Below are 25,855 nucleotides of genomic sequence, written 5' to 3'. Positions count from 1 at the left end.
CACCAGACTTCTCATAAGTCTGGCGCGTTGGTTTCCATCTTGGAGGTGGGAAATTCTGATGAGGCTCGGAAGCAACAGGAGGCATCGTGAGAAGTTGCAGTCAGCACAGTTGTGGGATCCTCCCATGCCTGCTAACAAGGCAACATCCGTGAACACCCCCGCCCTTCTCCTCTGACCCCACTCACCATCCCTAGCTAGTATTAGGACAAAGAAATATCCAAAGTCGGGTGCTAGATTCACACAGGTTTTCTTTGCTTAGACTGCCAAATCTTCTCCCCACTTGTAACCTTCGCTTAATCCAAGATTCTTCACACATTGTTTTTAAAAATTGCCAAAATTCACGGAAGCTGGATGTCAGAAGTAAAGGCAGTGAGTACTCAGCAGGTCAGGCAGCATCTGTGGAGAGAGAAGTGGAGATGACATCTCTTCTCAACCACTCACTCTTTCTCTCTCCACAGATGCAAACTGACGTTCTGAGAATCTCCAGCATTTTCTGTTTTTAATTCCCAAACTGCCAATAGCGTTCTCCAAAATTAAATTGAGATTACACTAATGAATACTGAGGGTGGAACAAGATTGTACTCAGAGAGAAGAGAAGTCCCTGTCTCTCTGCCACTGAAAACATTGGCTTATCCATGAGTTACAGAATTGTAGTCACAGTTACAGAATTGTAGTCTGTCACAGTTACAGAATTGTAGTCTTATCACTGCCCTGTTTTATCATTTTCCTTTCCATCCCTCCTGATGAAGGTATGATCCAATTTAACGTGTAAAATCCACACAGGATATTCCAACACAGAAAGCTGTGTTTTGGGAGAACAGTTCATAAATCCTCTGAGGCATTTTTTACTGTAAAACCACTGTCCCTAATGCATGATTTTTAAAACAGAAATATTTTTCCTGATGTGTATTTGGGATGATTTTAGCCTCGATGGCTCACTCACACTGGTTAAAAGATCTAACCTTCATGCAAGGTCTCGGGTCCCAAAGACTTATAACCTTTTGTGATGTTCTAAAATGTTAACTGCAAATCGGCCTCCACACAAGAGTCCAGGCTTGTTCTGCTCCGGGCTGTTCAAGGGTTAAATATGAATGAGCTCCATCCAGAGTGAAGCTTATCCCATTGTTAGCTCCATGGCTTCATATAGGTTAACCCCATCCCTCATTGCTTGGAGAATCTTGTGGCTGAAAGGCTGAGAGATGGAAAGGTCCCTTTCCCAATGGATTCACACTGGTTCCTGGGGAACCGTGGAGAGGAAGGGTAGACTTGGAAAAGTTACTTCTGCCAGTAGCTGATGGTTAACGTTTAGGGAAAGGTGAGGAGGAAGCAGAACCCAACCCCAAGTGGTCCAGTGATTGGTTACCCACCAGACCTGGTGCTGGTTTGGAAACCTCGCCCCTGGATGGGCTTCTGAGAAGTGAGGAGGGGTTAGAAAGCAGCTGAAACCAAACAGAAAATGCCAACTTTTTGGGTCAGGGGCTGAGATCAAAGATCAGCCGTGATCTTATTAAAAGGTAGAGCAGGAACAAGGGGCCAAATGCCCTGCTCCTGCTCCTAATCCTGACCCAAAACATTAACTGGTTTCCCCTCCCACAGATGCTGCCGACTGCCTGAGACCTTCCAGCATTTTCTGCTTTTGTTTTGGATTCCAGCATCTACAGTTTTATTTGCTTTCTGTTAGAAAGGAGCTGACCCTGACACCATTGCCTCTCCGTGGGGATTGATTGGCATAGAAGGAGGCCATTCAGCCCACCGAGCCATGCTGGTTCTCAGCGTCAGTCCCATTTCCCTTCCCTTTCTCTGCTGTTGTCCTGAACTTTCTCTCTCACACACCCATCAACCCTGCCTTTGATTCCTTTGTCACTGACCTACACTGGGGGCAACTTACAGCGGCCAATTGACCCACATGTCGTTGGGATGTGGGAGTAAACCGGAGGCAAACCCACAGGGTCGCAGGCCCCACACACAGACAGGGCCGGAGGTCAGGATTGAACCCAGGTCTCTGGAGCTGTGAGGTGGCAGCTCTACCCGCTGAGCCACTGCACTGTGCACATCCTGCATGCCACCGAGAAAGTGATGACTAGTGTGTGGGTTATTGGCAGCCCTGAAAAAGGGGCAGGTTACACACCAAGGTTAAAATGCCAGTAACTTTATTCCCCAAGGTTTAAATGTACTCACTGAGCCAGCTCCTTGTAGCACCCGAATTTAGGATACCCCAGTAGTGCCGATGAAACCTTTGGTGTGGCAATCCTGCGTACACTTGCATTTCCAACTAACTACCTCGCCCTGCTCAGTTGTGTAAGGCCTGACGTTTAGGAAGTGGGTGTCCGATAAATCCCAAAGTGTATCGGAAACGTGATTAAGGAGAATATGGATTTAATCTCAAGTCATAGAGTGGTACAGCATGGAAACAGGCCCTTCGGCCCAACTCATCCATTGCCAACCAAGTTGCCTAACTGAGCTAGTCCCACTTACCTGCATTTGGCCCATATCCCTCTAAACCTTTCCTATCCGTATACCTCTCCAGATATCTTTTAAATATTACCTTCCAAGGAGCATGGGGTTAATGCAAGAAAGTGGCACTGAGGTAAAAGATCAGCTAGGATCTTATTGAGAAGTGGAGCAGGAACAAGGGGCTTAATGGCCGGGTCTTGCTTCTATTTCTGATGTTCTTATACAGTTACCCAGCCCAGGAAGGCAGAGAAAATAACTGAAAATTTTCAATTAAGTTTTTAAGATGCAAATCAATTCTGATAAACCTCACTTTCTCAAAGAAAAATGAAAAAAAATTAACCTCAAATTCCTAAATTGATATTCTTAAATACTTAAATATTCCTATTGGGTTTATATCCTTTATTCAACACCACTGGATAGTTTCTTAAAGATATTTCTTATTTAAAAATTCACTGTGGGGAAATCTCAAATGTTACAGAATATATACAAAAATGTTTTAATTTTTGTTTTTACAAAATGACAAATAAAGAGATTTTTATTGGTAAGTCTGGCACTGTTTCATTTCCTGTGGAATTTGTGTGTGTGTGTGTGTGTGTGGAGGGAAGTTATGGTAGGAATAGGGGATGGGAGGCAGACTGAGCCCCGGGAAGTGGCTGTTGCTACCTGTGTGGTAAGATGCGGTAAGAACAGAAGGAATGGGATGAGATGGAGAGGGATAGCAAGTATGAACACCAGCATGGGCTGAATGGCCTTTTCTCTGCTGTTCGCTTGATGCATAGGGTCATAGACCCATACAGAACGGAAACAGTCCCTTTGGCCCAACCTTTGGCAGCTGCACAGGTTGATTCTTTGGTTAAGAAGGCATACGGTGTATTGTCCTTCATCAATCGTGGAATTGAATTTAGGAGCCGAGAGGTAATGTTGCAGCTATATAGGACCCTGGTCAGACCCCACTTGGAGTACTGTGTTCAGTTCCGGTCACCTCACTACGGGAAGGATGTGAAAGCCATAGAAAGGGTGCAGAGGAGATTTACAAGGATGTTGCCTGGATTGGGGAGCGTGCCTTATGAAAGCAGGTTGAGTGAACTCGGCCTTTTCTCCTTGGAGCGACGGAGGATGAGGGGTGACCTGATAGAGGTGTATAAGATGATGAGAGGCATTGATCGTGTGGATAGTCAGAGGCTTTTCCCCAGGGCTGAAATGGTTGCCACAAGAGGACACAGGTTTAAGGTGCTGGGGAGTAGGTACAGAGGAGGTGTCAGGGGTAAGTTTTTACTCAGAGAGTGGTGAATGTGTGGAATGGGCTGCCGGCAACGGTGGTGGAGGCGGATGCGATAGGGTCTTTTAAGAGACTGTTGGATAGGTACATGGAGCTGAGAAAAATAGAGGGCTGTGGGTAAGCCTAGTAATTTCTAAGGTAGGGACATGTTCGGCACAGCTTTGTGGGCCGAAGGGCCTGTATTGTGCTGCAAGTTTTCTATGTTTCTATATCCATGCCAACCATTGTACTTATCCACACCAGTTGCATTTGGTCTTTAGCTTTCTATGCCTTGATATTCTGTGTAGTTTTTTTCTTATATATCCCAGCCTTTTAGGGTTGAAATCATGTTCATCAGCTCATCTGTTAATCACACCCCACTGTTTATACTGGTATTGTTTTCTTTAAGAGCCTAAGTGGGAAAAATATTCTGGGAGAATCTGTGGCTTGCTTCAAAATTGTGATATCCCTCAAGGACTGGATTCAGGTTGCTGCTGTTCGAGTACAGCCTGAAGCAAGGGGAGAGGTGGAAATTGCATTGGAATGGGACGTCAATGGGCATTTAATCAGTCCACAGTTCCCTTCCGTCTCATGTAGTGGGGCTACGTAGTGGTAAGGATGAGAGGTGACTTGATAGAGGTGTACAAGATGATAGGAGGCATAGATCGAGTGGACAGTCAGAGACTTTTTCTCAGGGTGACAATGGCTAACACGAAGGGACATCATTTTAAGGAGAGTGGAGGAAGATATAAGGGAGATGTCAGGGGTAAGTTTTTTTATACAGAGAGTGGTGGGTGTGTGGAACGCACTGCCGGCAGAGGTTGTGGGGGCAGATACATTAGGGACATTTAAGAGGCTCTTAGATAGACACATGAATGATAGAGAAATGGGGGGCTATGTGGGAGGGACGGGTTAGATATTCGAGCAGGATAAGATGTCGGCACAACATTGTGGGCCGAAGGGCCTGTACTGTGCTATAATGTAATCTAATTCATTGGATCAGTTCTAGTGTCTATGGAACTTGAGAACTTGGCAAGCAATTCACCTATTACTTCTGGAGCCATTCCCTAAGTACTCTGGAACGCAGATGATCAGGCCCTGGGGGTTTATCAACCACCAATTTCCCTAACGCCATTTTCTACTAATTGGTAATTGGTTTATTATCGTCACATGCACCAAGATATGATGAAAAGCTTTTGTGTGCCGTGCCATCCAGACAGATCATTCCATACAAAAGTACATCGAGGTAGTATAAAAGGAAAAAAGAACAATGCAGACTGTAGTGTTACAGTAAGAGAAGATGCCGTGCAGGTAGACATGTGACGTGCAAGGGACATGACGAGGTAAATTGGTTTATTATTATATGTACTGAGGTACAGTGAAAAACTTTGTTTTGCATGCCATCCATACAGATCATTTCATCACATCAGTGCATTGAGGTAGTATAAGATAAGGTATCTTTATTAGTCACAGGTACATCGAAACACACAGTGAAATGCAGCTTTTGCGTAGAGTGTTCTGGGCGCAGCCCGCAAGTGTCGCCACCAACAGCTCCGGCACCAACATAGCATGCCCACAACTTCCTAACCCGTACATCTTTGGAATGTGGGAGGAAACCGGAGCACCCGGAGGAAACCCACGCAGACACGGGGAGAACGTACAAACTCCTTACAGACAGTGGTGGGAATTGAACCCGGGTCGCTGACGCTTTAATAGCATTACGCTGACCGCTACACTACCCTGCCTGTCCAATTCGGCACAACATCGTGGGCCGAAGGGCCTGTTCCTGTGCTGTACTGTTCTATGTTCTGTCCAATGGGTCTTGCACTCAGGGCAGCTGAGTTCCCATTGCATTGTGCATACAGTTTGGTGTCAAGTGGGCTTGAGATCTGAGAAAGAGAAAGCTATAAGGAACAGATCTCTACACTGTATCATACCAAGCCATTGGTAATCTGGGCAGGAGGAAGGTGTCGCATCTTTCTGGATGGTTGAAATGAGAGGAACTGATTGGCTTTCATTGGTCAAAATCACATCAGGATGATGGACGGTTGCACACCAAGAGAACAGAGGAAAATTGGCAGAGTGTCGGACAGGGACAGTGCGAGGTCGATCAACTGCAACCTTAACAACAGCGAAAAAGCCAAACTGCTGGAGGAACTCAGCGGGTCAGGCAGCATCTGTGGAGGCAGAGAGATGGTCAACGTTTCAGGTCAAGACCCTGCATCAGGACTGAGAGTGTCGAGGGTGGAGAGCCAGTATAAAGGGTTGAGGAGGTGGGGTGAGACAGGGACCGGGAGGTGATCGGTGGAGCCGCTGAGGAGGGGGCTGATGGGAAGGTGGAACCAGGTGGGGGAGGGGGGAGTTTAGAGAGAGAGAGAGAGAGTGGTGGAAACAGATAAAGAAAAAAGAATTGGCAGGTGGACACTTGGCTGTGTGTACCTTGTCTTGGTGAGAACATTGTTGAAGAGCTGTCAAAACAACAGGAGGAGAACTGAGAGAGAGAGACTCGCCGAACTCCCAACAAAAGAGAGGACTCTCTGTACCAATTTAATGTATTCAATGTCAGGATGAAGAGAATTCGCAGTGGAATAGTAGAGCTAACTCAAGGGGCCGAATAGCCCACTCTAATTCCTGATGTCCTTGTGCACTTGGACTTGAAGCTTTGAGTTGCAAAAGTTGTTCTTGCCAGTAACTAAATCTGACGCAAGTCGTTGGTCAACCGAACATTGAGTCAAAGTTGGCTGAAGTTTCCCGCCACCCCACCTGGGTCATCCTCTCTTCTCTCCTCTTCCATCAAGCAGAAGATACGGGTGCCTGAGGGCACGAACCACCAAGCTCAAGGACAGCTTCTACCCCACTGTGATAAGACTATTGAACGGTTCCCTTATTCGATGAGATGGACTATGACCTCACGATCTACCTTGTTGTGACCTTGCACCTTATTGCACTGCACTTTCTCTGTAGCTGTGACACTTTACTCTGTACTGTTATTATTTTTACCTGTACTACATCAATGCACTCTGTACTAACTCAATGTAACTGCACTGTGTAATGAATTGACCTGTACGATCGGTATGCAAGACAATTTTTTCACTGTACCTCAGTACGTGACAATAATAAATCAATACCAATATCCCGCCCCTCACAGAACTGTTTCTGCCAACCTCCATTCACAGGTCGATGGGGGAATGAGTCATGGGGAGATACAGCAGAGAAACATGCCCTTTGGCCCAGAGTCCATGCTGACCATCAAGCACTCATTTTTACTGTAATCCTACCCCAACCCATTTAATCAAGGCTGGAGTTTGCCATTATGATTCCATGTTGATGCAGGTGTGGTTTTACAGGTGGAAGATTCCCAAAGGACAGTCCAACAGATTGGAGCATTCTCGGAAGGCATCAACAACCTCACGGTGAGGGTGACGTGTCCAAGTAAAGTTACCTCATTGCTTGTGTGTGCTGCCTGTCATTCCCACCCTATGGGAGACGACTAAATGTACTCAAAGTGCATCGAGCCTAACATCCATGTCACGGAGTGACAGTCCTAACACAATTCTAACACCCGCCGTGTTGTGCGTCACCAGGTGGCTTGTCAGGGTGTCAAACCCGGCGCTGGAGAGAGCGCAGAGGACATACGCCAGGACATGACCTGGGATGGAGTGTTTCAGCTGTGAGGAGAAACTTTGTCTTCCTTGGAAGGCAGAGGGGGGACAACCAGACTGAGCTGTACAAAGTTATGAGGGGTATAGGTAGGGTCGACAGTGAGAAACTTTTCCCCTTAGCAGAGGGATCCATAACAGGAGAGCATAGGTTTAAAGTAAGGGGTACATAGAACAACAACAGGACAGCCCTTCGGCCCATGATGTTGCGCCAAACTAATTAAACCAATGAATCCTAATGAATCTAATCCCTCTTTCCCGCACATCTCTGCACATCCATGTGCCTATCTAAGAGTCCCTTAAACACTCCAATACCACCTGCCACCACCACCACCCCCGGCAGTGCGTTCCAGGCACCCACCACTCTCTGTATAAAAAAAAACTTGCCCCACACATCTCATTTAAACTTCCCCCCTCACCTTAAATACATGTACGAGATTTAAAATTTGTAAATTGCTTTATTATTGTCACGTACTAAAGTACAGTGAAAAACTTGTTTTGCATGCCATCCATACAGATCATTTCATTGCAACAGTGCATTGACTTATACAAGGGAAAACAATAACAGAATGCAGAATAAAGTGTTACAGTTACAGAGAAAGTGCAGTGCAGGCAGACAATAAGGTGCAAGGGCATAACAGGGTAAGTTGTGAGGTCATGAGTCCATCTTATTGGTACTAGTAAACCATTCAATAGTCTTATAACCAGCGGATAGAAGCTGTCCTTGAGCCTGGTGGTATGTGCTTTCAGGCTTTTATGTCTTCTGCCCAATGGGACGGGGGAGAAGAGAGAATGTCCGGGGTGGGAGGGGTCTTTGATTATGCTGGCTGCTTTACCCGAGGCAGCGGGAGGGGAGGCTGGTTTCTGTGATGGACTGAGCTGTGTCCACAACTCTCTGTCGTTTCTTACAGTCTTGAGCAGAGCAGTCGCCATACCAAGCCATGATGCATTCGAATAGGATGCTTTCTATGGTGTATTGATAAAAATCGGTGAGGGTCAATGGGGACGTGGCTGAATTTCTTAGCCTCCTGAGGAAGTAGAGGTGCTGGTGCATTTTCTTGGCCGTGGTGTCTACGTGGTTGGACCAAGGCAGGCTATTGGTGATGTCACTCCTAGGAACTTGAAGCTCTCAACTCTCTTGACCTCAGCACCATTGATGTAGACGGGTGCGTGTACACCACCCCCTTCCTGAAGTCAATGACCAGCTCTTTTGTTTAGCTGACATTGAGGGAAAGGTTGTTGTCATGACACCATTCCACTAAGCTCTCTATCTCCTTCCTGTACTCCGACACATTGTTAGTTGCGATACAGCCCACTACAGTGGTATCATCCGCAAACTTGTAGATGGAGTTACAGATTTAAGGAAGAATTTTTTTAACCATTCAGAGGATGGTTGAAATCTGGGACACACTGGTTGGGACAGGCACTTGCACATTTAAGAAGTATTTCAGTGAGCACTTAAAACACCATAACCGAGTGCTGGTAAATGGGATTAGTACAGATAGGATAATGTCAGGCATGGACACAGGGCTGAAGAGCCAACCTTCATGCTGTCTGACTCTATAAATGTAGTTCTACACTTCCATTCAGTTCAATGTATATTTCTCTAGTATCCGACCAAAGGGCCCCCTTACAAGAATCTTTCCTTTAAGATGAGATATCTTTATTAGTCACATGTACATCGAAACACACAGTGAAATGCATCTTTTGCGTCGAGTGTTCTGGGGACAGCCCGCAAGTGTCGCCGCGCTTCCGGTGCCAACATAGCACGCCCACAACTTCCTAACCCGTACGTCTTTGGAATGTGGGAGGAACTGGAGCACCCGGAGGAAACCCACACAGACACGGAGAGAACGTACAAACTCCTTACAGACGGCGGCCGGAATTGAACCCAGGTCCACTGGCACTGTAACTACGCCACCGTGCCTTCCTGGCCCTCCCTGGAGGCCCTCATTCACAACCCTGTTACTACACTGGAGGTACTGGTTATGTCTCATTGCCTCAGTGTTCTTGCGTTTGGATGTGGATAGTGGAAGCTCAGGCCTAAATATCATTGGAGGCACAAGATGCTGGAATTGGAGCAACACACAAAACACAGGAGGAACTCAGCGGGTCAGGCAGCATCTGTGAAAGGAAACAGACAGTCAGCATTTCAGGTCGAGACCCTTCATCTGAACTGAAAGATAGAGGGAGGTAGCCCAGTATAATGAGGTGGGGCAAAGGGTGCGACAAGAGATGGCAGGTGATAGTGGGATCCAGGTGACAAGGGGTTGAGCTTTCACGTTCTCTGTGTGACTGCTTGGTGCTCCGGCTTCCTCCCACATCCCAAAGATAGGGGATGGGAAAGTGGGAATGGCGTCAGAAGCTGAGAGGCAAATATCATTGGGTTTGGGTGGCTGGTGCTGGTTGCTCAGTGACTATTGCTCAGCCACTGGCCCCAATCTGCCTCAATTTATCCATTGCGAAGATCCTCATGCATATACGTAGTTATGGCCTTGGAGACCCACCAGAGAAGATTCCGTAGATTGATTCCTGGGATGGGAATATTTTCCCTGAATGAGGAGATTGAGAGCGATTGGCCGATGCACACTTGAGTTCAGAAGAGTGAGAGGAGATCTCACTGAGGTACATATCCTTCTGGGATGGAGCAGCTTAGTTATGAGGAGAGACTGGAGGGGATGGGCCTGTTCTCCCTGGAGTGGAGGGGTTAAGATGGGACATGACTGAGTTATGTAGAATTGTGAGGGGTATAGATAGGGTAGACAGCAGGAAACGTCTCCCCTTTTCAGAGGTAGACTTCGGTTTAGGGTAAGGGAGAAGAGATTAGAGGGAATATGAGGCCTTCAGCCAGGAAGTGGTGAGAACCTGCCTGACAAAGTGGGGGAAGCAGAGTCACCCAACAGTGTTTAAGAAATGTCCAACACTCGAATTGCCTCGACATAGAAGACTATGGACCAAGTGCTGGATGATAGGATTAATATGGATGGAAGCCCAATGGTCAGAGTGGAGAAGTTGGGCTGAATGGCCCATTTTCATGCTGTACAGTTATAGCGTTATATAGCACAGAACAGGCCCTTCGGCCCAACTCATCCATGCCAACCAATGCGCCTTCCTGAGCTAGTCCCATTTGCCTGCGTTTGGCCCATATCCCTCTAAACCTTTCCCATCCATGTACCTGTCCAAGTTCCTTTTAAGTGTTGTAATGGTATCTGCCTCGACCACTTTGGACTGTTTTCCCTGGAGCGAAGGAGGCTAAGGGGGTGACCTGGTAGAGGTTTGTAAAATCATGAGGGGCAGAGGGAGGGTGAATGCTCTCAGGTTTTTTTCCCAGGGTAGGGGGAGTCTAAAACTAGAGAACACAGGTTGAAGGTGGGAGGGGAAAGATTTAAAGGGGACCTGGAGGGCAACTTTTTCACCCAGAAGTGGTGAGCATATAGGACAAGCCACCAGAGGAAGTGTAGAGGTGGCTACAATTACAGTGTTTAAAAAGGCACTTGGACAGGTACATGGATGGGAAAGGTTTAGAGGGATATGGGCCAAATGCAGGCAAATGGGACTAGCTCAGGAAGACACCTTGGTTGATATGGACAAGTCAGGCAAAGAGTCTGTTTCTGTGCTATATAGCTCTATGACTCTATGAGTTATAAGAACATAGAACAGTACAGTACAATACAGGCCCTTCAGCCCACCACGTTGTGCTGACCTTTAAACCTCGCCTGAGACTATCTAACCCCTTCCTCCCACATATCCCTCTATTTTAAATTCCTCCATATGCTTATCTAGAAATCTCTTGAATTTGACCAATGTACCTGCCTCCACCACCACCCCAGGCAGCGCATTCCATGCCCCAACCACTCTCGGTAAAAAACCTCCCTCTGATATCTCCCTTGAACTTCCCACCCATTACTTTAAAGCCATGCCGTTTTGTATTGAGCATTGGTGCCCTGGGAAAGAGGCGCTGGCTGTCCACTCTATCTATTCCCCTTAATATTTTGTACACCTCTATCATATCTCCTCTCATCCTCCTCCTCTCCAAAGAGTAAAGCCCTAGCTCCCTTAGTCTCTCTTCATAATGCATACTCTCTAAACCAGGAAGCATCCTGGTAAATCTCCTCTGCACCCTTTCCAATGCTTCCACATCCTTCCTATAATGAGGCGACCAGAACTGGACACAGTACTCTAAATTATATCCACGTTTTGTAATCCATAGGAAGCCCATCCCCAAATAACGAGGACTGAATGTTATGTAATGTAATGTTATGTATCACAATCTACCTTGTTTTGACCTTGCACCTTATTGTCTGCCTGCACTGCACTTTCTCTGTAACTGCGACGCTTTATTCTGTGTTCTGTTATTGTTTTCCCCTGTACTACCTTAATGCACTGTTGTGATGAAATGATCTGTATGGATGGCATGCAAAACAAAGTTTTTCACTGCACCTGGGTACATGTGACAAGAATAAACCAATTTACCAAATTTATCAACTTCAATGTAACATTATATAATGTAACATTTGAAATGTAACCTTCCTCAGAATCAGATTTATTATCACTGATTATATGGTGTGAAATGTGTTGTTTTGCGGCAGCGGTACAGTGCAAAGACATAAAATTACTATAAATTACAAAATAAAGAAATAGTGCAAAAAAAAGAATAACAAGGTGGTGTTCATGGGGTTCATGAACCATTCAGAAATCTGATGGCGGAGGGGAAGAAGCTGTTCCTGAATCATCAAGTGTGGGTCTTCAGGCTCCTGTACCTCCTCCCCGATGGCAGTAACGAGAAGGGGACATGTCCCAGGTGGTGAAGGTCCTTAGTGATGGATGCCACCTTCTTGAGGCACCGCCTCTTGAAGATGTCCTCGATGGTGGGATGGTCTTAAAACGTGAGATATGGGCTTCAAATTCTGGAAGAACATATAGTGCAAATGGCAGGGACGTTAGGGGCATTGACGTACAGAGAGACCTTGGGATGCAAGACCATGATTCCCTGAAAGTGATGATATAGGTGGATAGGGCAGTGAAAAAGGCATTTGGAATGCTTGTCATCATAGGCCAAGGCATTGAGCAAAAGAATTGGGAGGTCCTGTTGCAGCTGTACATAACGTTGGTTAGATCATAACCTTAAGAGTACTGTGCACAGTATAATCCCACTCATGTCACCATTAAAACATCTGCCAGCAACACTTCAACCAAAAGATAAATCCAAGTTGCTTCATAGATCAGGAAGCACAAATTGGCATTCCTATATAACCGTTCACATCCTCAAAACGTTCCAAAGGATTTTACATTCAATGAAACTCTTTTGAAAAGTATAATGTAGAAAGCACAGCTGCTACATTTTGCACAGCAATATCTCACAAACATCAATTTTCAATGGCAAAATGATATTCCTTGAGAGATAACTTTGGCCCAGAAATGATCAGTGGGAAGTTGTCTTTTTTCCTCCAAGAGGGACTTGCTTCACATTTCATGTGAAAAGGACGTTGTAGTGCTCCCTCAGTTCTGCTCCAAGAACACCCGTCTAGATTTTAGCGCTTGATTCTGTGGAGAGGAATTTGAACCCATGACCTCCTTCTGCAGACAAGACTGCTGCACACCGAGCCACGGCTGATCACCTGGCAGGGTCTTTCCTTAATAAACGGTCAGAGCAGCTCCTTCAAAGTGAAGGACTTTTGGCCATTCCCAGTGCTGGGGACTTTAAATGAGCCACACTGAGACGTAACAGCATGACAAGTGGAGGGCGATATGGTCCTGGGAGACCTCTACCTGAACTCAAAGTCCATTGAGTTTTTATACTCTTAAGCACAAAGATAACAGCATAGAGTCATAGAATAATACAGCACGGAAACAGGCCCTTTGGCCCAAATCATCCATACTGCCCACCAAGCTAGTCCCATTGGCCTGCGTTTGGCCCATATCCCTCTAAATTGTGTACTTATCCAAATGTCTTTTAATGTTATCATTGGACCTGCCTCAACCACTTCTTCTGGCAGCTCATCCCATATATGCACTTCCCTCTGCGTGAAGAAGTTGCCCCTCAGGTCCCTTTTAAATCTCTCCCCTCTCACCTTAAACCTGTGCCCTCTAGTTTTGATTCCTTTTCCCTGGAAAAAAGACTGTGCACATTCACCCCGTCTATGCCCCCTCATGATTCTATACACCTCTATCCGGTCACCCCTCAATCTCCTACGTTCCAAGGAATAAAGACCTAGCCTGCCCAACCTCTCCCTATAACTCAGACCTTCTAGTCCTGGCAACATCCTTGTAATTTTCTCTGCGATCCTTCCAGTTTAATGACATCTTTCTTATAACAAGGTGGCCAGAACTGTACACAATACTTCAAGTGCGGTCTCACTAATGTCTTGTACAGCTGTGATTAAGTGATTTAGCTAAAATTTCAGTAGTTACAAATGCACAGTTCAATATTTTAAGTGCAAACAAATGGTTTCAAAGATTACACATTTACAATGGGAGCACATCTCAGCTGACAATTCCAACAAACTCATTTGTAGGGACTAAGTAATTCTTAGAACAGAACTCAGAGCAAATTTGACTGTATTTCATGTCCAAAATAGGAACCTAGCCTGCCTTCCTTGATTTCATCCTGGGGGTTTCGATGTAGGCCAGTTAATGTAGCCCCATTATCTGTGTGGTTGGTCATGCACACCAGAATGTGTCATGGTGATGTCAACTTCCAAAGCACATCTCTTAGGTGACCTCTTGCTATGAGTTGGTAGCCAGCTCTCTTCTGACAGTGGTATTTATTCATGCAGCTGCCCTTTTAATTACAAAACTGATTACTGTGTAGCTTACATTTGAACTAGTAGACTGGTTCTCAGTAATGGTTACTTAGGCAGATGGAAGCAAGGTGTTACTGCTGAGCCTTTATAAGGCGTTGGTCAGACCACAATTGGAATATTGTGAGCAATTTGGGCTCTGTATCTAAGGAAAGATGTACTGGCCCTGGAGAGGGTCCAGAGGAGGTTCACAAGAATGATCCTGAGAATGAAAGGGTTAACGTATGAGAAGCGTTTGATGTCTCTGGGCCTGTACTCACTGAGTTCAGAAGGATGAAGGGGGACCTCATTGAAACCTACCAGATCCTGAAAGGCCTGAATAGAGTGGACGTGAAGAGAAAGTTTCCATCAGTGGGAGAGTCTAGGACCAGAAGGCACAGCCTCAGAATAAGGGACGTCCCTTTAGAAACTGAGATGAGGAGGAATTTCTTCAGCCAGAGGGTCGTGAATCTGTGGAATTCGTTGCCACAGAGGGCTGTGGATGCTGATTGGTAAGGGGATTAAGGGTTACAGGGAGCGGACAAGAGAATGCGGTTTGAAAAAGTCAGTCATGATTGAATGGCGGAGCAGACTCGATGGGCCGAATGGCCTAATTCTGCTCCTGTGTCTTATGGTTTAGGGAGGCAATTCAGATTCAGTTATTATTGTTCACCGTTTATTGTCATGTGCACAAGTACGGTGAGGTACAGGTACAGTGAAAAACCTGCTTGCAGCAGCATCACAGGCACATAGGTACAGACAACACACAGAACATAAATTATACATCAATTATACAAGACAGTGAAGTAAAAGACCGTAAAACAAGACATCAATGCAGAAAAAAAACACAAGCAGAGGCAAGTCCACAGTATGGCAAGAGGAGGTCCGTAGTGTTTCCGTTGCTGAGGTAGGTTTAGGGTTGTGCAGGTCGTTTCAAGAACCTGACGGTTGTAGGGAAGTAGCTGTTCCTGAACCTGGTGGTGTGGGACTTCAGGCTTCTGTACCTCCTGCCCGACGGTAGCTGTGTCCCCTGCAACCTGTTCCCATCTTTGACAAGCCCATCAGCTTCCTTTGATTCATTTTGCCATTAACCCACAGTAAGGGGTCATTTACAGGGGCCAATTAACCCACCGGTGTGAGTTTAGGATTTGGGAAATAACAGGGGTATCGGGAGGAAACCCACACAGTCACGGGGAGAATACACAAACTCTGCACACTCAGCGCCAAAGGGTCAGGATTGAACCCAGGTCCCTGGAGCCTGGAACTACCGCACAATTGAAAGTTGCACCAAACGTATGCACCCTCCTCTTTATGGGATCACTTGTGAGAATCTTCTCTGTACTCTCTCCAGTGCCTCAATCCCCTTTCTATAAAGAATTTCTGGAACTGTATGCAGTACAAATGCCGATTCCCAGGAACCCTCCAGTATATACTGACACTCTCCTGGAATCTCGTGTAAATAATAGGACACCAAGTGGGGACCTTTCTGTAAGCAATGGATCCTGGAACATAGAACATAGACAGTACAGCACAGGAACAGGCCCTTCGGCCCACAATATCTGCACCAAACACCAGGCCAAATTAAACGAAATCTCTTCTGCCTGCACATGATCCACATCCCTCCATTCCTGAATATTCGTGTGTCTATTTAAGAGCCTCTTAGAGAACTTGGCAGCACGGTAGTGTAGTGGTTAGTGTAACGCTATTACAGCGCCAGCCGACCTGGTTTCAATTCCGGCCTCTGTCTGTATGGAGTTTGTACGTTCTCCCCGTGTCCTGCGTGGGTTTCCTCCGGTGTGCTCTGTTTCCTCCCACATTCCAAAGACGTACGGGTTAAGAAGTTGTGGGCATGCTATGTTGGTGCCGGAAGCGTGGTGACACTTGCGGGCTGCCCCCAGAACACTCTACTCCAAAAAGATGCATTTCACTGTGGGTGTTTCGATGTACATGTAACTAATAAAGATATCTTATCCTATCTAAAAATACTGACACACACCCAGTTGTCGTCTCGGAATTAAGTTCTCACTTCTGTCCGCTGTAAAGTAACACAGTGCCACGAGGTCCGATTCGATAAAACGCATTTATTAGTGGTGTACCACTAAGGAGAGGTCTCTTCAGCACTCGTTGAGAGTCACTTCCCAAGGTCTCTCCGTACAAAGGAGCAGACAGAAATTTATACAGATATTGTCACGCACACTTAATGCATGCGGCGCCACGAGTTTCAGTCAAGCCACAGAGATCCCGAGACAGACATCACACCTATTGTCCAGCATAATTGAGTTATAATCAAGAAATTCAAAGACAGGTATCACACCTCATTGTTTAGGACAAGCTTCCCACTCGTGGTTTATTGCACCAGTACTCCTATTGTCTGGCATACGGGGACTGAAACCAAGGTCCCGGACAAAGTAACTATCACCTTATCCATTGAGTCCAGCAGCTTGCGTGCTGTTGCTTGCGAGGTATTTTTCTATCAGCTATAGGCATGGTGACAGTTTTTAACCCTTTACTTCCTCATTCCCTCCTTTTATCATTACATGGTAACCTAGAGTGACGCCGAGAACGGGATCGAGAGTTTATTAATAAGGACCTTGCAACAGGTACTTAGACAGGCCAGCACCACACAGCATACTATATAATACGATTAGCCCCACTGCTCCATGCAGTAGGTATGATGCCCATGATCTCCTAGTAGCCACCCCAACCAACCCGTCCCTCCTGTAAGTCCCTGCCTAAAGCTATCGACTTGCTTCTGAATGTCCTGAATGGCTGGGAGATGTTGTAGGACTCATCTCGCACATTGGTGACCACATTTGTCCCTACTATGGCACATACTCCTCCTTGCTGAGCCAACTGGTAGTCCACAGCGTACCGGGTCTGTTGGGGCATAAAGTCGAAGCTCCGCCAGTTCCCGGTTCACTGCACTCCAGGCCCTTCATAGTACTGTTCCCCAGCACAGCCAGTCCACAAATAAGGTAGTTCCATTTTTTTGCGGCTATAGTTCCTGCTGAACCCCCAGAGAGAGAGTACTCAGAAATCCATAGCCTAATGATGATGAGGGAGATCCTCCAGTTCTCACAGACCAAACCACAACTCTTCATTGGACATGAGCCTTCTGGGGGCAGGGGACCGTGACCAGCCCGATCGTTCCCATTGCAAACCAGGCTGACAGAGTAGGGGTGGCAGTAGTGTAAGTACCATTAAAGAGGAACACATACCCTTCCTTAGCCCGGTAACAGGTTACATTACCCGATTGCTGTGGACTGGCATCTGAGAATACCAAGAGATTCCAAGAAACATTTCTCCCATGCTCTCTTAGGTAGTTCTCCCTGGTTAGCCATTCTAAAGCGACATTAGACAATTTCACGTGGGTCCCGTTCCCTTCCCCACAAACCCATCACTCCCCTGCAAGTAACGTAACACACCTAGTGGCAGCGCACTCACAGCTAAACCATCCCCCCCCCCCCAAATCCACACTTTCTCTCTGTACAAGTAGTGGTGGCACATGATATCGTGTGCTGTACGATCACTATCCCACAACCCCATCCTTTACCGGTGAAACAGCGGGAGAAGAACTGCTGGTTGGTTGTGCTACTAGGACCTGTTCTTTGCAAGCATTTTCTCAGCAGCACCCTCCCGTAAGCTCCCGTAAGCTCCCGTCTGCCCAATACACTTTTTTTTGAGTGTTTGTACTTTAAAGAGGACACTGGGGCTCCAGCTTAGTGTGGCTACAAAAAGGCCTTCCACTGATTCTGCCAAGGGAGTAGCAACAGTGCAATTCCCATGTAGCTGCATATGTACTTTGTAAAATAAAATTATCCTCTAATGCCCACGCAAGAGTACCGGTAATGGTAAGGAGTCCGAATCTAAGAAATATCATCTTTCTTCAGGCGGCTATCATTTACAGTCACTCGGATGAATCCAGCATTCCTGGCCCTGTACTTTCACGGCTGTAGGAGTTTAGAGTAGTATCTGGAAGGGGTCCTTCCACTGAGGTCCGAGTTTAGGGCGCTCTCAATCTTGTATCAGTACCGAATCTCCAATTTCCAGGTCAGGCAGTTCCGCATTCTGTCCTTGTAGTGGTTTAAAGGCACTCTCCACCTGTGAATGAAGAAACTTTAGAGAGGACGTAAGTTGTCTGAAATACATTTGTAGTTCCTCCCCCATGATATTAAGGTCAACCTGGGTGGGGGGGGGCTGGGTGTCAGCATCCCATGGGGTTCTTCCCGGATGTCCATAGACGATTTCGGCAGCCAACACCCCAGTGGCCGAGTGGGGGGTGATTCTCATGTGGTATAATGCTAAGGGGAGAACCTTCAGCCAATTTAGACCCGTCTCTGATACTAATTTAGTTAGTTTATTCTTCAGGGTGCCGTTAGCTCGTTCTACTATACCCACTGCCTGAGGGTGGTAGGTGCAGCGGAACTGCTGTTCGATATGCAGTGCCTCACACAACTCCTTATTTATTTTCCCTATGAAGTGGGGACCATTGTCTGAACTTATCTGTCGGGGAACCCCAAACCTTGGTATAACCTCTGTAAGCAATAACTTCACCACCGTTGAGGCCTTATTGTTAGTGGTTGGAAAAGCTTCAATCCATCTACTAAATACATCAACGATAACGAGACAGTACTTATAGAACATAGAACATAGAACAATTACAGCACAATTCAGGCCCTTCGGCCCACAAAGCTGTGCCGAACATGGACACGTGGTAATTCAATAAAGTCGAGTTGTATACATTCAAAAGGACCACCTGGCAAGGGGGTTTTGCCTGGGGTGCACCTCACCCTTTTTCCAGCACTGGTTGGCGTATTAAACATGATCGTATTTTGCCTTGTGCTGCTTCCTCCAATCTGGGGTGCCACCAGGTACGTAGTAAAATGTTATTCATTCCCTGCTTGCCAAGGTGGGTGTCAGAATGCAGGAAGTCAATAAGCATTAGTAACAAGGAATCAGGTGTACATACTTGACCGACTGGAGTAATCCAGAGGCCGTGTGGTGCAGAGTGCGTACACCCGTGTGCCTTCCACATTTGTTTTTCTGAGTCAGGGGTGTTGCCCCGTAAGTGCTGCACAGTGACCATGTCTGGGGTGCCCTGCGTTGTTGTCTTTGGCTTACAAGCAACTGCCTGTTTTTCCGCAGTCGAAACGATTTTAGACCCCTGGTGTGCTGCCAATTTAGCCTCTGCATCTGCCCTGTTATTGCCCTGTGTTACTGGGGAGGCATCTGAAAGGTGAGCCGTGCATTTAATGATGGCCAATTTGTTAGGGAGGAGGATGGCCTGGAGGAGGTTCTTTGCATAAGCTGAATTCTGTATGGGGCTACCTGTAGAGGTCAAAAATCCCCTGTGCGCCCAGAGTTGGCCAAAATCATGGGCAACTCCAAAAGCATAGCGGAATCAGTGAAGATGTTAGCTACTTTGTCCTTGGCTAAAATACAGGCTCTGGTCAGGGCAAAGAGTTCTGCTTTTTGGGCAGGGACTGGGGGCTGCAAAGATGCAGACTCCACAACACGGGGGTCGTTTACTATGGCGTAGCCGCAAAGGTGGGTTCCCTGTTCGGAAACGGAGGAACAACCATCACATACAGGTTTAAGTCTGCTGACTGGGAAGGCCTTATCCAAAAGGTCCGGGCGGGGTGCAGTCAAAAAGTGGTTACGCATTAGACAGTCATGTGGTGGATCTACAAGATCTCTGGTGGGACCTCTGGAAAGGTGGCAGGATTAATGGTGGTGCAGCAGGCAAAAGTGAGGAGTGGGTTATTCAGGAGTGCTACCTCATATCTGTTTAAGCAGGCCTGGGTGAGGTGTTGCGTCTGATGAGAGGTCAGGAGTGCCGTTACAGTATGGGAGGAATAAACAACAACGGGCCATTGCAGGGTTATATTGGAGGCTGCTGTTACTAGGGAATAGGTGGCTGGAAGCATCTGCGAGCATGGCAGGAGCCCCCCGGCAACTGGGTCCAGCCGAGTGGAGTAATATGCCACCGATCTTTTTCTATCCCCATGGGTTTGAGTCAGGACGGCTGTAGCGCAGTCCTCCAGAACATTCACAAAAAGCTGAAATAGGCAGTTATATAGAGGGCGTCCCAGGGCCGGGGTGCTGGCAAGGGCCTGTTTGAGCTTATCAAAGGCCTCCTTTTGTTCCTCCGTAAGTTCAAAAGGTCCCACGGACTGGCTTGAAGCCAGGGGTGTGAGGTGCTTAGTAAGGAGGGCCATGTTAGGTAGCCACTGCCTACAGAAATTTACTAAACCTAAGAAGGTGTGCATACCCTCCGGGGTAGCGGGCGGTGGGATAGCAATGATGGGTGCAATACGTTCAGGAGTGAGCTGCTGCTCAGTAACACTTAAGAGGGTGCCCAGAAATTTCACCTGACGCTGGGTTCGTTTTACTTTCTGTGGAGGTATTACGTATCCCCAAGAGTGGAGTGCTTTAAGTAGTCTGTTGGTTTCCGCGATGTTGGTGGGCTCCGAGGGGCTTGCCAATAAAAGGTCATCGACATACTGGACAACGGTGGCACCCATTACAATGCAGCATCCATATACCATATCGATAAACACATTGTCCGGTCGTTATCACTTACAATGCAGAAGATGGCAGACATATTTCTCTACAGCAACGTTTATGGCTCAACTATATTTCATTGCCTGTGCAAGTGTTCTGAGACTGTCCTAAATGCAAGATGTTTTACCTGCCAGAATGCCAATAATTTCCACATTACAAACTTTAACACAAGTCAGCATTCATGTCCAAGCTGACTAAAGATCTAACTGTGCATATCACTCTTGCTTTTAGACCCTGCTCTCACAAGATGAAGTGCCGATATACAGGTTTGAAGTGGTGAAAGGGCCAAGAGGAGGTGAAGCGCTAACAATGTAATTGCCACAAATCCACTGCCTGACCTCTGATGTGACACATACATTTAGAAATTGTTTGCACTGGGAGTGAAAATTCAGAATCAACATGTTATTTATTCCAACTTTAATCACACATCTGAATTAATTTCAAAAATATATTTATTCCATTCAGAACAAGAAAACCATTGAATTAAATTTTGTTCACTGGATATCTACAAAACTCTGTTTTAAAGGTTCTTTTCATTGGAGGAGTTAAAAATTGACTTGTTGGTGATGACTGCAGTTCCTGGAAATTGAAAAAACAGTATCTTGGTTACTCAATTATTATGTTTTAATGGTGTGTATTCTGTAAATTAATTTATAACTCCACAGCCAAAGGATGGACTGAAAATTTAAAGGTCCTGTTCTTTAAAGATATATTCACCCATTTTTTCATACAGAAACTAAAGGATTTTGTTTTATGATCTGCCAACAACGTGAGATAGTCGGTGCTGAGGAACTGTGAAGGTGAAAATGATTTAATAAATTTAAAACTAACTTTAAATAAAGCCTCATTTCTGGTGATTTTATACCTATGATGTGGTGGGGCTTTGAAATGTACATTATTTTTTGAAATCTAATCATAGAATCATAGAGTTATACAGTACAGAAACAGGCCCATGTCCACGCCGACCATATTGTCTACCTGAGCTAGTCCCACTTGCCTGTGTTTGGCCCATATCCCTCTAAATCTCTCCATGGATAGACCTGCCTATAAGTCTTCAGACGTTTCTTTTAAATGTTGTAATTGTACCCACTTCCACCACTTTCTCTGGCACCGCGTTCCTTATTCCCACCGCCCTCTGTTTGAAAAAGTTGCCCCTCGCGTTCTCTTTGTCTTTCCCCTCTCCCCTTAATCCTATGCCCTCTAGTTTTAGACTCCCATAAAAGAGATGGAAATGCATAAAGGAGGTAAATTAGTTGGGCACGGGCAATCGAGTCATAGAGCAATACAGCACAGATACAGGCCCTTCGGCCCAACCAGTCCATGCCGACCACAGTGCCAACCCAGCTAGTCCCAATTTCCTGAGTTCAGCCCATATCCCTCCAAGCCCCACCCCTCCATGTACCTATCCAAGTGCTTCTTAAATGATACTGTTGTACCTGCCTCACCCACTTCCTCTGGCAGCTCGTTCCATACACTCACCACCCTCTGCATGAAAAAGTTGCCCCTTGGGTTCCTTTTAAATTTTTCCCCTCTCACCCTCAATCTATGCCCCCTAGTTTTGGATCCCCCTACCCTGGGGAAAACTTTGAATATGCCTCTCATAATTTTAAACACTTCCTGTTTGATTAAATGGAATGGAGACATTTCTTTTCCTCCTCAGAGGACACGTCCTCTACCAGAGGACATTCGTTTCAGGTCAGAGGAGGAACATTCGGGGGAGATGTCAGAGATAGGTTCACAGAGAGTGGTGGGTGCCTGGAAGGCACTGCCGGGGGCGGTGGTAGAGGCTGATACAATAGGGGAATTTAAAAGGCTCTTCGATAGGCACATGGAAGTAAGAAAAATGGAGGGTTATGGGCTGTGTAGGGAAGGGTTAGATTGATCATGGAGGAGGTGTTCATGTACTTCGGCACAACATTGTGGGCCGAAGGGCCCGTACTGTGCTGTACTGTTCTATGTTCTATGAACAGAATTGTTGGATTTCATTCCCCTGTTCCGATTCACATCCATCCAGACAACCCTTCACCACCGTCTCTCAACTGGCACCTGTCACTCAACCACCTCCATCCTATCACACAGCACCCCTTGCACTCTTCCAGCCCCTCCTCCCGCTCTCTGAATCTTTTACTTCAAACGTTTTTCAGCTTTTGAAGGTAAGTCATCTGCCCCTGTATGGCGACGAGGAGGCATACAGGAGTGAGATAGATGGGCTGGTTGAGTGGTATTGCAACAACAACCTCGTACTCAACGTCAGCAAGACCAAGGAACTGATTGTGGACTTCAGGAAGGGGAAGTCGGGAGAACACACACCAGTCCTCGTTGAGGGGTCAGCGGTGGAAAGGGTGAGATGTTCCTGGGCGTCAACATCTCAGAGGATCTGTCCTGGGCCCAACACATTGATACAATCATGAAGAAGGCACACCAGTGGCTCTATTTCTTTAGGAGTTTGAGGAGATTCGGCACGTCACCAAAGATTCTTGCAAATTTCTATAGATGTACAGTGGAGAGCATTCTGACTGGTTGCATCACAGCCTCGTATGGAGGTTCCAATGCGCAGGATTGCAAGAGGCTGCAGAGGGTTGTAGACTCAGCCAGCTCCATCACGGACACGACCCTACTCACCATCGAGGACATCTTCAAGAGGCAGTGCCTCAAGAAGGCGGCATCCGTCACTAAGGACCCTCACCATCGGGGACATGTCGTCTTCATGTTACTACCATCGGGGAGGAGGTACAGGAGCCTGAAGACCCACACTCAATGATTCAGGAACAGGTTCTTCTCCTCCGCCATCAGGTTTCTGAACGGTCCGTGAACCTATGACCACTGCCTCATTATTCCTCTTTTGCACTATTTATTTATTTTTGTTATTTATAGTAATTTTTATGTCTTGCACTGTACTGCTGCCGCAAAACAACAAATTTACCAACATATGTCAGTGATAATAAACCTGATTCTGATTCTGATTCTGAAATGTTAACTCTGGTTTTCTCTCCATGGATGCTGATGGGGCTCTGAAACTTACTGGTTTCTTGTCATATAAGGAGATTCTGTTATTGTTGTACCCTGTACAACCACAATGCACGGTTGTAGTGAATTGATCTGTATGAACAGTATGCAAGACAAGTTTTTCACTGTATCTCGGTACATGTGACAATAATAAACCAATACCAATTCCAGTACAAGGATATGACCAGGAACCTATCATGTAATCCCAAGGGAATGAGTGAGAACTGGGATATGGGATTCAGCTGGAATTTTATATTCATTCCTAAGAATGTAAAAGAAATCTAAAAATATCTGCAGGTGCTGGAAATCTGAAACAAATACAGAAAATGTTCAAAAAACTCAGCAAATCAGGCAGCATCTGTGGAAACAGTCAATGTGTCCTACATCAGACCTGTTGGTAGCTGCGAGAAGATGGCATGGCCCGGATGGTGGGGATCTTTGATGATGGATGTTGCCTTCTTGAGGCAGCGCCTCCTGTAGATACCACCAATGGTGGGAGGGATGTGCCCGTGATGTATTGGGCTGAGTCCACTACTCTCTGCAGCTTCTTACATTCCTGCACATTCGAATTGCCATACCAGACCGTGATGCAACCAGTCAGGATACTTTCAATAGTACATCTGTAGAAGTTTGTTAGAGAGTTAGGTGACAAGCCGAACCTCCTTAACCTCCTAAGGAACTAAAGATGCTGGCGCACCTTCCTTGTGTTTGCATCTATGTGCTGGTCCCAGGACAGGTCATCGGATATGTTAACACCCAGGAATTTAAAGCTGCTGACTCTCTCCATCACCGATCCCTCAATGTAGACTGGCGCATGGGAGTGCACTGGGTCACAATTCAATGCACTGGGTCACAACCCAATGTACTAGGTCAGAACTTAATGCACTGTCATCTGGTGCTTCTTCTGCCTGAGGAATGTTTCGGGATGCAGTAATCAAATTTTGTGAGTAGTCACATTGGGATTGGGAGGTAAAGGGAGGCAGGGGAGACATTGAGAGCAAAGATCATGACGAGTAGAAGCAGGAGTGGGCCGTCCAGCCCTTCAAACCTGCTCTGCTATTCAAATATACCATGGCTGTTCCAACATTCCTCGAGTCCGCTTTCTTACCCGTTATCTATAACCCTTGACTCCTTCCCTGATTAGAAATCTGTTGAGCTCAGCCTTAAATATCAGGAACACGACAACTTCCGAGAACAGCTCAGAGCTCAGATCCTTCTTGGGTTTACTGAACTTCTACTGTTAATTCATGCCAAATTTTGCAACGATGTTGTATCTGTTGAAGGAGCTATTGAAGAAGGATATTGTGTGGAGTTGGACAAGTGATTATCCCAGAGCATTCAAAGTTGTGTAAAAGTCAGTTTATAGCTTTCTATTGTGATGTGCAAAAGATATCAGACTTTTGTGTGAAGCACCTTTATAGTGTTAGAACAGTGACCTCTCATGTGTTTGAATCTTGCACTCAGTGCCAGTGAACAGAACTATACTCAAATGGAAGAAAGACGCGGGAGACCGCAGATGCTGGAATCTGGAGCAAAAATCTGCTGGAGGAACTCAGCGGGTCGAGCAGCATCTGTGGGGGGGGTGGTGGAGGGGGAGGAATTGTTGACGTTTTGGGTTGAAACCCTGCATCAGGACTGAGTGCGGAGAGGGGCGATGGGCTGTAAGCTCTTTGCACCGGCCATATCACCTCTTCGGTGTCAGTCCTGATGCCGGGTTTCAACCCAAAACGTAAACAATTCCTCCCCCACGCTCCCCCCCACCCCCACCACAGATGCTGCTCGACCCGCTGAGTTCCTCCAGCAGCTTGTTTGTTGCTCAAATGGAATGAGATGCGTTATCCCTGATTTTCGGGATTATTAAGTTCCATGAGTATCTGGAGCAAAAAAAATGAGCTGCTGGAGAAACTCAGCGGATCGAGCAGCGTCTGTGGGGGGAAGCGGCCAGCCGATGCTTTGGGTCAAGACCCCTTATCTGGATCGTGGATGTAGGCTTACCATAATAACTTAATCCGAAACTACCTGTTCCCACACAAGCAGAAGCAGGGATGAAAAGGTGGACCTTCGTATGTTTCCAACAGAGCTCAAACCTATCTACGGTCAGTCCTGTATATCAGCAGATCCTAGCAACCCTGTGG

At 46.4% G+C, this 25,855-nt stretch overlaps 1 protein-coding gene across 10 annotated transcripts in view; it reads left to right on the top strand.

The window, feature by feature from the left end:
• LOC127577915 (liprin-beta-2-like) overlaps window positions 1–21,476 on the top strand; it is a 285,732-nt gene extending 264,256 nt beyond the window's left edge. For 6 of the 10 annotated variants that reach the window (XM_052029588.1, XM_052029584.1, XM_052029581.1 and 3 more), the window contains 2 exons: window positions 7,060–7,125; window positions 20,946–21,475. In XM_052029588.1, coding sequence (XP_051885548.1) covers window positions 7,060–7,125; window positions 20,946–21,029 — 150 coding nt within the window. In that variant the 3' untranslated portion in view covers window positions 21,030–21,475. Of the gene's footprint in view, window positions 1–7,059; window positions 7,126–20,945 lie in introns of all 10 variants that reach the window. The other 4 variants (XM_052029589.1, XM_052029586.1, XM_052029585.1 and 1 more) reach the window with 4 other exon arrangements.
• The last annotated feature ends 4,379 nt before the right edge of the window (window positions 21,477–25,855 follow it).

This window comes from Pristis pectinata, chromosome 14 (genome assembly GCF_009764475.1).
Source record: "Pristis pectinata isolate sPriPec2 chromosome 14, sPriPec2.1.pri, whole genome shotgun sequence".
Taxonomy (NCBI): domain Eukaryota; kingdom Metazoa; phylum Chordata; class Chondrichthyes; order Rhinopristiformes; family Pristidae; genus Pristis; species Pristis pectinata.
The sequence above is the reverse complement of the archived record's forward strand: the minus strand, read 5'-3'. Positions and strand labels throughout refer to the sequence as shown.